Source organism: Branchiostoma belcheri, unplaced genomic scaffold, assembly GCF_001625305.1.
Source record: "Branchiostoma belcheri isolate BF01 breed outbred unplaced genomic scaffold, Haploidv18h27 scaffold38, whole genome shotgun sequence".
NCBI classification, from domain to species: Eukaryota; Metazoa; Chordata; class Leptocardii; order Amphioxiformes; family Branchiostomatidae; genus Branchiostoma; species Branchiostoma belcheri.
The window spans coordinates 1,635,015-1,647,809 of NW_017803998.1; the positions used below are offsets into that span (position 1 = coordinate 1,635,015).

Here is a 12,795-nt window from a genome sequence, read left to right on the forward strand (position 1 = left end):
AAAAAAAACAAGGCACACGTGGAGTCCCTTTATTTTTTGGGTACCACCCATAAATAGCTAGAACCAGTCTACGATAAAAAAACACCGATATGCCTCACAGATATCAGTATGCTATGGGATAAGGCCACACCAATTTAATTTCTTAGTTAACGGATTTTTCTAGAAAAATAATGGAGCAGGCGGACGAAAAAAAATAAAAAATAAAAACAGGCCTAGGCATCCTATCATGGCCCAAAATGGTACGATAGGAGCCATGAAGTCAACACACCAGGCTGGTTCAAAATTTAAACAATGAATTTTGAACTTGAATGACACCACTGCATTTAAAGATGGGATAACTGTAACAACTAGGCTTAAGGTTGATTCAACTTATTGGATTAAAAGAATGACTAGAAAAATTGACTTTGAAAAACCAGTTTTGCCGCCCTGAAATGGCATTGGGTGTCTTTAACCTCCGTGTGGTAGCAGTGGTCACGTGGTCTAGATTAAACTCGACATTTCTACCTGTTGTTGCGACAACTGTTGCTGTTCTTGTTTTTTTATCACACAGCACACGATGTCTACTCAGCCTGCTGCGGTCGGGAGAAGGCTTTTTGCGAGCCGGTGGTTCACACTTCTGGCAGGAACGATTTTTGGGATCTGTATCACCCAACTTTTCCGGGTACCGGAACATGCAGCACCGTACGTACCGAAGAGTGTAGGCTCGTTTCTCCGCGAGCTCACGCAGCGTAGCGGTGGCCATGATTCCACGGGAAATATTCAACATCACGCCAGCATACCAGCCTGGAAGGCACGGTAAGGTTTGATGTGTTTTTATTTGTGTTTTTATTTTCTAGCGAGCTTAAAGCATTTCGGGTAGCTATAGGCAAAATAGGAAAAAGATATACTGGATGTCATTTCTTAGAAAATGTTTGTCATCGTTTCATACTTGAAGCGTTTGAAAAAGCCAAAAACAAGCTACGTGAGGAATTAAGATTTTTTGCTACCACCACTAAACAGCAAGGACCAGCCTATGATTCAAAACAAGCAACCGTTTTTTGTCGGCGACATCGTATTTTTGCTTCACATAAACATCAGCATGCTATAGGGTTGACTTACTTACTACATTAAAATAGGACCGGAAAATTGACTGTGAAAATCCAGTTTCATTGTCCTGAAATAGCTTTGGGTGCCATAAAAAAAATTAACATGTTGAGCGGTTGTTTAGTGTTTGTATCTGCATTGTACAACTCAGTTTATGTAAAAACAACTGTCGCAGGTACGCGGATGTTCAATATTATGTTAACATTACATCGAACCACCTGTTACACCTATAGCTACATGACTGTATTAAAGGCATCCAATGCAATTTCAGTGGTTGGTTGTGAGTTAGGTCATCTATGGTTGGAAGTTGGTTGTGAGTTAGGTCATCTGTGGTTGTGAGTTGGTTGTGAGTTAGGTCATCTGTGGTTGTGAGTTGGTTGTGAGTTAGGTCATCTGTGGTTGGGAGTTGGTTGGGAGTTAGGTCATCTGTGGTTGGGAGTTGGTTGTGAGTTAGGTCATCTATGGTTGGAAGTTAAATGATTTCATCATAAAGTATTAATCCTAACCGAAACCCAGTAATTTTTACTAGTAGTTTCTTAGTAGTTATCAGTAGTTCTACGTGTACTAATTGTCTGTGTTTTATACCAAATGTTTCTTCTGTTCCTGGAATTAGCCCTCCCACGAATTTGCAATAAAACAATATAAAATATTAATGATAACAATGACACGAGTGTATGAATGTTGATCGGTTTACGCCCTTACTTTTACTGTAAATGTATCCATTTTCACCGTGCTGTAAGTTTATCTATTTCTCAAGTTCACAATTAAAGTAATAATGCATTGTATTAGCTCTAAAACGAAAATGCATACTCTCAGTATCATGATTATTGCAATGGGGAGTTTGCCGCGAAAAGAATATTAAAAACACTGCGAACATTTTAATATTTACAGTATACGTATACGTGGCGTCTGGTTCTTTGTTGTAACAAATTTATTCGACACAGCGCCTAGAAAATATAAACATGAGGAAAGTAAGATCGGCTGCATCGTACACATTACAAAGCCGGGTGGGACCGTATGTTGCAATCTTTAATTGGCGGGGCTGGTCCAAAAATAATGGTGGTGCAGTCACGCCAAAACGTTACAAAACTGTACACTACTTCCTACACTGCCCACTGTACACTGACAACGTATTGACATGTTATCATCTCTAACTAACATCCTGCCATTTGACATGAACAACGTCACCGACAACACTTTATGTTCAACCATTCTCAGGGGTAACCCCTCATTGTCGTTTGTCAACAACTGTAAAATATTTGATGTGGTTTTCAACTTTATTTTGCAGACAGGACGTTTTGTTTGATTTAGTTGATTGATTTTGATTTTACACCAGCTCATTATGTACCTTTGTCATTAAATTCTTCTTCTTATTATTTTTATTATTATTACTTTGTATTATTGTTTACTTTTATGTGTGAGGAGAGGGCTGAGATAAGTTTTATAACTTTTTGCCCAATCCTCGAAAAATAAATGTGAATAAAATAAAATAAATAAATGTTAAAGGTTCGCAACCTCAAAACTACTCTGGATGAGGAAATCTGTCTGATATTAATATTTACTGCCATTTTTATAGCGTAGCACATTTTCGTCATCATTCTATACTTAAAGCGTTTGAAACAGCCCCAAAAACAAGCTACGTGAAGCTTTTTATTTTTGGGTGCCACCCATAAATAGCTAGAACCAGCCTACGATACAAAACAAACAACCGTTTTCCATCTGTAACATGGCATTTTTGACTCACAGACATGTTAATATGGGGTTTGGATTTATTCATCTTACTAGATTAGGATAATAACCAGAAAATAAAACTTTGAAAATCCAGTTTTGCTTCCCCGAAATCGCATTGCATGTCGTGAAACATAACGATCGATATTGAAAACAATAGTAGTGTGCAGATGTTTGACCCACTTTTCATGTTAGTACAGTCGACTTGTATTTCAATGGGTCTTAGCTCAAGTCAAGTGTACACGCCATTTTGGCGACGCCCAAGGCAAGGGGTGAGCCTAGTGGTATAATTGGGAGTTAGTCTGCATGCAGGAATTCGAGCTATCTTTGACAAAGGCCTTCTGAACACCTGTTTGTCCCCGAAAGTAGGCTAGGTTGTCACCAAACGCAGGCCTCAGTGGCATCTGTTTGCTCCAGATGTAAGAGAGGTTCTGTCATGTGTTGACCCCAACAACAACAGCAAAGTGAAATACAACAACATTAGGTCGTGCAGTTCTCCTGAGCTTTGTAAACAAAAGAATAATTTCAGTCTGGCAACATAAAACAGTAAGAAGAAACGGTTAAAATACTTGATTATTTTCTCGATACTTTTATATTCACTGTTTTCACTGTCACTTCTGTACCATGATCTTATCATTACAGTTAACAAATAATTCCTGGACTTTCTTTTTTCCTGAACCTATCGCCACCGTGAATATATTATAGTTCCGTGAACATGTCCACTTTTCCCAGACCGTGAAATTTTGCTACCGTGAACATGAAGTGTCTTACAGATCAGAATAAAGTGAATTACTAGATTAGAATAATAACCAGTACCTTACATATTTTTTTACATTGACACCACATACAATAACCATTTAATCGTCGCCATGGCAAAAAATTCTCTGCAAATTTGTAATGATGCACAGGTATTTTTCTGATATTTTCGTTTGTCAGGTATGAACACTTTGTAGTGGTTATTTGAGACCGTCATGAGATCACTATACACACACTGTTGATGGTACCGGTGGTGATATTTGGGAGGCAATAATAGTACAATGTATTAGAAAATCTCCGAACGAAAGAATTTCTTGCAGACTATGCCACGCAAAGCATTGTCCACGCCATCACTCATTCCATATGTAGAATTTCAACTATTTCAAACATCGTTGTTTTCCACATTTTCTTGCTCTGTAAGCCTACCTGGGTTCATAATGACATTTTGGGATTAAAAGTTCAACGTCGTTACGCTGCAAAAAGGTTAACGTGTTGGAAAACTGCCAACTCCTCGGCGCTAGCTCGGATCGCGGCCATGTTTGTTTACATCCGACCAAGGCTCTCCGACAGCGCCCGAGCATTCCCGAATCCAGTCGAACCGCAGGTCACCGTAGATGACGCAAACGTGTTGAAGTGGGGTCGTGTGGAGTGCTCGCGACTCGGAACCAAGAGGTCCCGGGTTCGAGTCCTGACATGCCATCGATCATGTGCCCTTAGGAAATGCACTTTACACGACTTTCCTCACTTAACTCAAGTGAAAATTAGTATTATCCTGCCCTGTATTTGTACTCTGTGTTGGTGGCGGCATAAAATAAGTTGGTATAACTTGAGTGTGCCGTCACCATGTTTGGCCATGAAATGTTGGAATGAAAAAAAAAATGTGTTGAAAAGTGATAGTAAATGATGATAAAACCCAAATTTGTTAGATTCAGAATATTTGAATTTATTGCGAAAAAAAATACATAATGGGCCTTTAAGCCAGCTAGCAGGTTCTTACGTTTTAATGGTACAAGTCGTCTTCGACCATCAAGTTAAGTACTGTCACCAGAAACCTTTCACAAATACAGCTGCACTATGTGTGGCTGAATACGCAACGCGAAGCTGCATTGCACCGGTAGCTACTTGAAAATGCTTTGTTTTTTTTAGCTTTCACCTCAGTTGAGGATAGCAAAAGATAAGTCATGGTGATCTTTATTGCTCGACAGTTGTACATGGTACAATGTATGGCAAGGATAACAATGTAATCTTTACAGTAATACTAGTCTATTCTTGGAAACTAAAACTTCATAGATATAACGTAAATAGCGTATTGGCATGAGGTACATTAAACATCATGTCTCTCACAATTCGTTCTTTTCTAAAGCCCTACATACGTATTGGCCTAGGTACATAGATATAAAGATATGAAAAGAGTAAACCATTGTATTGTATTGCTTCAAGGTTGTTGGTGTAATGCTATTTTTGTGTGTCTTTTTGTATTGTATCTTGTATCTTCCACAGGACCTTAGAAACCCATACTTAATATTCCACCCGACACAGTTTGAATTAGTCCTTGCGTCTCCCCAAAGCCAGATTAGAAAACGACAAAAGAACGTTTGTTTACACTAGAGGTGCAGTGGGTTGGAATAAACTCATTGCCTCCAACCAAGGACATTATACACAAGGTATAATGTCCTTGCTCCAACAAAAGCCAGATTAGAAAACGGCAAAAGAACGTTTGCTTATACTAGAGGTGCAGTGGGTTGGAATAAACTCATTGCCTCCCACCAGAGCTAAATAAGAAAACGGCAAAAGAACGTTTGCTTAATATATATATAGAGGTGCAGTGAGTTGGAACTAACTCCCACCCATTGTTAGAACTCAATACAGTCCTTGAAAACACTGTGTGCACAGGTGTGTGACGTCTGACTGTCTATCCTTACGACCTGGCATAACCTGTGGATTTCGACTGTGACATTGATGTTTCATTACGTCTTGTCTTGTACACTATAAACACTGTCTTGTACACATGTACCTAGTGCGACTCTGTAGTGTAAAGCAGTGCGAAGCCTCTGAGTAGTAGTGATAGCCTGTAATGATTAATGAATGAATGAAGACCTTTATTGTACGCAAATACCCACTGGGTTCAGTACAGGTCACAGAGAAGACATCACAGTTTGCAATGAATATATACAATGTACAAGCTAGCGCTAATTCTATGTACTATGGGCATATAGTCTAATAATTACGATAATATGGCTTCTTCTCACTTCTTAGCAACGATGTAGATATAAGTACAGATGTGTTTTATAATCGAAGGTTTGTCTAAAGTCATTAGAAATATGAACTTATCTGTGTTGCTAATTGTATAAGATGTATGAAATGATGTATGAGCTGAGCTTTATTTCAGTATATGCATTCTTTTGATACATTTCATGCAGATTGCCAAAGGCGGAAGCGGCGTCTACTAACACCAAAGAGCCGCGGAAGATCCTTTTGGACTGCGGGGCTAACGTGGCGTCCACAGTCCAGTTGTTCCGGGAGACCTACCCAGACGGACAGGACTTCATCATCCACTCCTTCGAGATAGACGAGAGACTGACGCCTTTCTTCGCACCGTACCCGAACCACGTGCTGCACTGTCCCACTGGGGTGTCCAACAAGGACGGTGAGTATAGAATACAGTAGTTTTCGCGTGACGTCATAGCTGTGCCCGCCGCCATGTTGGTGTCCTAATTTGCATTTAAAATAACGACCAACACAAAAGGTCAAATTCAATGACATGGAAACCCCCCACGAGGCCCATATCCGAACTTGACCTCCGTATTCTCAACGGCGACTTGCCAACTAAAAATTATAGACAACCACGAAGCCCATTTTTGGCCTTGACACTTCCAATCACTAAGACAACCTGCCTACCAAAAATCGTGAACCTCGGACCATGCCTTCAAACTTTATCGTGCATAATCTGCCAAACAGTGCCAAAACGATTTCATAGCCTTCTTTCGAAGGCAATAAACGATCTTCTGAACCCTCAAAACGCGTTATTGAATGCCGACAATACTAGTACAAAGAGGAGTCAACTCAGAACTTGCAGATGAAACCCAAGAGTGTTGTGTATTACGATCCGCCCTTTTTGCTACGTTAGCGCTTGCCAGACGTCGCCAACCAATCACGTCGCCACTTATTGTCAAGAGGCAACGTGATTGGCTGGTAACTTTTCCTCCAACATGGCTCAAGGGGCAGTGTCTGATTGGCTGACGACTTTTCAGCAAGCACTAATGCAGCGAATCGCAGACCGGTACGCAAGGGTCGTTGATAAGCGGTGGGCCTGGTATTAAAAGAGAGGATATTATAAAATCTTAAGACTTATTATTCTGGCCACATTAGGAAACATGACGGCCTACTCGGAACTGGTCTGGTCACCGAACAAAGGACTAAACAACGGCAAAGACATGCAGTGGGGAGGGGGGTCACTCTTTGCTTACGAAGACGAGAAAAGGGACACCGAGACGGGCGGCAAGCGGAAGCTGTCCCACCACCGGACGGTGCCGACAGTCGACCTGTCCCGCTGGATTCAGGAGAACACCGCGGTGGAGGATTACGTCATCTTCAAGCTTGACGTGGAAGGTGCCGAGTACGACATCTTGAAGAAGATGCTGGAAGACGGAACCTTTAATTGGGTGGACAAGTAAGTCCGCCTTTTTTCCAGTGACCAGACAGTGTAATTTCTATACATTGTGTTGTTACAAAGTCAGAAAAAAGTTATCAATCCCAGTAAATCATGATTATGGAAAAAGAAGAAATTGGAGATTTGGATTTCTGGGAGGTTTTTTTTGAAATTTATTTTCGTGACCTCAACCAATTTCCAGCGTCTGACCTCCAGCCATTCTACCTGTCAATCTTCCCCACCCATGTGCTATCAACACACTCACAAACAAACCCACATGCAGCTCTGCCACCCAAAACAATACTTCTGTGCCCGGTAGTAAAAACTGATTCCTTCCTTAATTCCTTTATTAATTAATTAATTCATTCATTCTTTATTTCAGGTATGAAAAATAAAATTTAACATGATACATCACATGCAAATACTGGCATAATATAAACACAAAACGACATACAAACAACCATGAAGGCAAACTAGTTGCACAGTAAACCAAAGCTTTGCTACTGGCTAAATTAAATCTATTCGCAACCTGTTTTTCTCTCAATGTATGCAGGTATTACGGAGAGTTTCACGGCTGGCAACCTGTCACTGGGTGGGATAAAAAAAAGAAAGACAAACTCGTGTCAGACGTACAGAAGAACGGCAAACCTTTCCTGAGTTGGGCGGCCGAGTACCGGACCTACCAGGACTTCGACACCATGCACCCTCCTTTGGTGAGTAGTCAAAGCCGTTGCTTAGGCCATGTTGATTTAATTATATGGATGACATTCTCTGGGAACCCCAAAACTGATGCGGCGTGCAAATAAAACAAGTTTGGCTAAAAAAAAGTTTTCTTCATTATGAAATCTATGTGGTTTTGAAGGTTGAACAAATGACACAGGGTATGGTTTGACGAATAATCTAGTCCTCAAAATCATTTCTTAACATTTTCGTCTTTTACGTCTGATTTTGGCATTCTACGACATTGGTATCGTTTTCCAATATTTTTTTCAACCTACGGTATATATTTGCTTATTTTGCAACTGTTTGGTACGATTTACAGTATGGTTGAAAACTTTATTTTGGAAACGGCCAAAAATTCATGCGCGGGTGGATGTCATCCATATAATCAAATCAATATGGCCTTAGAAGAAAATCGAATGTGTAGATCGAAAAGAACAAAGCGTTATTTCCAACTCACCCTAACACGCCATACCCGCTGCTCCTTGCATCAAACACGGGCCTGCTTCTGACTGCATAATTAGTGCCAGGCCAGCGTGGCCAGCAACGTGATTGGCTAGTGACAGCTCGTTAGCGTTAGCCCCGCCCAGTCCTCACCAACCAATCACGTCGCCGCATACGGGCAAGAGGCAACGTGATTGGCTGGTGACAGCTCGTTAGTGTTAGCCCCGTCCAGTCCTCATCAACCAATCATGTCGCCGCATACGGGCAACAGGAAAGGGATTATCCGTTTGGCTAACAGCGCTTACGACAGATCGCATGCGAGTGTCCAAAGGCCGTTGTTGGGCGATGGGCGGTATAGACTTCCTGGTCAATCGCTGGCGTCATGTGTCCGTAGGGTCACGTGACCTAGGTGACTAGGCACTTAAGGTATACAGCAGTAGGATAGTACAAAGTTAAGGTAGTGTTTTATGCACATTTAAAAAAGTCTTTAGCTTTATAATATTCATTCCTTTCATTCAAGGTTTCCGAGAGTTTTGTAGGCTCACCAGGGACCGTCTACTCCGGCTGCACGGCGCCACCCTCGGGTGCCCCACGCCTGACGCTGGCAGTCCTGGTCGGTATGAACGCCAAGGCCGCACACAAGTTGGTGGAGACCATCGCGGCTCACTCCAGCAGGATGCCCGTCACGCTCTTCCTCTATGGAGACTTCGTGGAAACGTTTCCCGAACTGGTGACAGAATGGGCCAAAACTTTCACTATAGGCATGCGCGAGGTGAGAACGAGGCTTATTTGCATACTGTATAAGGAGGTTCAGAATTACCACTGCGCATGCCCAGGATCAAAGGTGAAGCGTTCCCAAAACGTAAACAAGACACCAGACCATGCTTTGTGCATGCCTGGAAGTGTTTTGTTTCAGAGTCTCCACCTTTGACACATTACCAAAAATGCATCATTCTGCACATGCGCAGTCTTAAATGTGAAACTCCTTATTTACATATTTACAAAGATTTGTAAAACATACACATACAAACAATGCAAATACAACCTACAACTTTTAACTTCCAGCTATGCGGTAACGGAAATATTGTTTTGTTAGGGGCTGACGTGTGGGATTGTGTGTCTGCTTGTCCAGACAGCTAAGTAGGTTGACAGCACATGGGTGGGGAAAATTGACAGGCAGAATGACAGGCGGACAAAAGGTCAGAAACAGGAAATGGCTTTGGCCAGGATCTAGGAGCCAACAGGTTGACATGGGGGAATTCAGGAAGCCCAGAATTGCATGAAGGACCCTCCAAAAGATTCTTTTCAGTCTGAAAACTCAGATTGCTCATTTTCACCTGCAGGGCCAACCATTTCCGCTAGGGCACTTCACGCTACAGGCACAGAGCTGGATCCGGATGGGTCTGGTCAGCACGATACAGCGGCTGAGCGAAGTGGACCTACAGACAGCCTACTACTTGCCTGAGCATGTGACAGACGCCGTGAAAAGCGAAGCTAAGTATCGGGGCCTGAGGATCATCCAACCGACAGCTAGCTTCCCTCCAACACACGGTAATTTTCTTCAATTTCCAAATATATCTTAATATTAAATTAACTATCATGAAACACAAGGACTGGACTCTTCAGCAGTCCTCTGGTATTCTTTAAGAAAACTGAGGGTCTTACAGCACAGTACACGTCACTTTCCGAAATCAAGCAATGGGTCAAAGGTGGTGGAAAGTCTGTAGCGTCCCCTGTCCCGGTCCAATGAAGGTTGATGGGCCCTGATGTAGATGGTTTCCTTTCCTTCCCTCACAAATAATCTTGTTCAGTGTCATAATTGTAAGAATGTACACTTTGTTTTTGGCAATGCGTAAGGGGCGGAGGCATTTTTCCACAGTATAATGTCCCATATGACACAATAATGCCCAGAAAAGAACAAGAAACAATCATGCCTTCAAATATCAGAGTTATCAACCAAGAATCGAGGTTTCAAAAACTCGTATTTCCCAAGAACTATCGTAGACTGGAACTCGTTGCCACCAAGCACAGTTGGGGCATCATCGCTAGAAAGCTTTAAACAAAACTCCTGCAATCAAATGTGCAAAGATTTGAGTGTAACAAGTCGTTCGGTGTCATTTAGCTAGCTGCAGCCGCGCCGCATGCCTGCGAAGCTGGCGTGTTACGCCGAAGGGCGGTTATACCGGCTATACTGTTACAGAATAATGTGACACCTGTTTTCCAACAGAAAACTGGCTCCTGTCTGTTGCAAACTACTACAAGTACAGAGACGTGGAGAGAGTCCCCAAAGCTCTTCGTGTCATCGCCAATCAACTAGAGGACAAGGGAGGCATCGTCAGCCTGGACTCAGACCACCCGGACAGTTACATGATCTCTGTTTTCCTCATGGACTATTTGGTCGAGAAGTCGGGCTACAATCTAGTTAGCATTACAGAATGTCTAAAGTAGATATTAGCAGTATGAAGTTGTCTTAGCCTCAATAAGCCACCTCACAGTTCCAAGAGTACATGTGCAGTATTAGTCGAGCTAGGGTCAAAGTTTAAGGCCCTTCACTTGTAAACATTGCCATGATTATTTGTCTTAAGACTTGTAGACTGTTCAGTGTCGGATTTTTCTAACTTTAATAGACAAAAACTGTTTTATATTCTTACATATCAAATATCAGAACAAAACAGAAAGCAAAGATAACACAGCAACGTACTTGACTCTTGATTGTTTACCTCTGGGGGCCTGACGTTACCCACAATCCCTGGTGCTACTAGAATTGTGGGCTGGCTTGTACATTTATAAATAAATGCCTTTTAATAGGGACCAAGAAGTGTGACGGAATGGGGAAGAATTGTGTATGATGTCCTGGTATGATGTATCAGAAGAATAGACCAATCCTGACCGTCTATCACAATTAACAGTTCAACCAATGACAGCATGGCAATTAGTGGTCTGACCAATGAGAGAGTAGCTACATGGTTCTGAAATATTTGTATTTATGTGTTTTATGTTGCATTTCTATGTTTAAAAAAAACTGGTTTGGTTGGATCCACCAATTGCTGCTAAAAGTGGATTGTAATTTACTGTAATTGCCACAAATGGCAGACATGTGCCTTATTCTTCCTACTAGAATTACTACGATGGCCCACAGTGACAAATTTCATGGTCTACACAAACCAAATGGTTTGCATAGATAACAATATTTGTTCCTATGGGCCACCGTAGATATTATAGTATTACATTGCAAGTCAGCTTTTGAATGAAGTCTTTTGAAAGTGTTCCTTGTAGAACTGAGGGTCTAAATTCATGTACGAAATGTAATACTATATTATTGTACTGATAAAAACCTGTTTGAATGTGTTTGTATGAACAAATCTTTGTCATGAGTACTTAGCCCAATACTGGACAATTGAAGTCTTCAGTTACTGTAATTTTCTTTCAGTTCACAGTAGCAAAATTTCACGGTCTAAGAAAAATGGAGGTGTTCACGGAACTATATGCTCACAGTGCCGACAGGTGCAGAAAAAAAGATAGTCGTCGATTTATTATGTTTACCGAAGGAAAACATATTGTTTTTACTCAATTTCCTCTTCCTCTTCTTCTTCTCCAAAGACTAACCTCTGACCTGGCCAATGACATGATTTGTTTATGTCTGTCACCATGGTGACTGGTGTTGGGTTACATAATGTTGCAAACTTCATGGTCTGCTCTGCTCCTGTCACCATAATACTAGTAGTACATGTATGTAAATATGTTTGAGTAAAAATCAACAGGGCAGACCATGTCCGAAGGTAAACATTATGCATTTGCTTTGCAAATGTTTAATACTTCTCTAGTTTATTAATGTAATCATATTATGATAAGTTTGCCCTAAAGAAGTAACATAAAAGTACTGTAAAAAAATGAAGAATTACCGTATTTATTCATGCCTTTTTGGCGAGAGTGGATATATGAAACCAGTCAGTCTAGTATTATGCTTGGTTTCTGTAAGGTATAAGCTGGTGTTTTATGCCAGAAGCATTTTGTTGCTTGTATGCTTGGTTTCTGTAAGGTATAAGCTGGTGTTTTATGCCAGAAAGCATTTTGTTGCTTGTATGCTTGGTTTCTGTAAGGTATAAGCTGGTGTTTTATGCCAGAAAGCATTTTGTTGCTTATAAAAATAAACAAGTTTAAGAAAATATACAACTGGCCTGTGTTCGCTGTCATGGGCTGATTTGGCCTTCTACCTGGGAGCTTGTGGCCAAATAGCTCTAACTGGAGAGAACCATTCCCATTGTCAGAACTAAATCAATTTTTTTCAAGTTTCTTGACTTAGAGGTGTTGGGCATCAAGCTTCTATGGGTCTGACCAAAAAATAAAAGCAGTCCCAATGCAATTTGATGGCACCAAAACTGGATTTTCAAAGTCAAATTTGTGATCATTTTTTA

General features: G+C 41.1%; 1 protein-coding gene across 1 annotated transcript in view; it reads left to right on the forward strand.

The window, feature by feature from the left end:
• LOC109476574 overlaps window positions 1-10,844 on the forward strand; it is a 21,650-nt gene extending 10,806 nt beyond the window's left edge. Inside the window, exons 2-8 of the mRNA XM_019777559.1 lie at window positions 551-795; window positions 5,988-6,214; window positions 6,937-7,237; window positions 7,770-7,929; window positions 8,901-9,152; window positions 9,724-9,931; window positions 10,608-10,844. Of these exons, the coding sequence (XP_019633118.1) occupies window positions 551-795; window positions 5,988-6,214; window positions 6,937-7,237; window positions 7,770-7,929; window positions 8,901-9,152; window positions 9,724-9,931; window positions 10,608-10,828 (1,614 nt within the window). The 3' untranslated portion in view covers window positions 10,829-10,844. The remainder of the gene's footprint in view (window positions 1-550; window positions 796-5,987; window positions 6,215-6,936; window positions 7,238-7,769; window positions 7,930-8,900; window positions 9,153-9,723; window positions 9,932-10,607) is intronic.
• The last annotated feature ends 1,951 nt before the right edge of the window (window positions 10,845-12,795 follow it).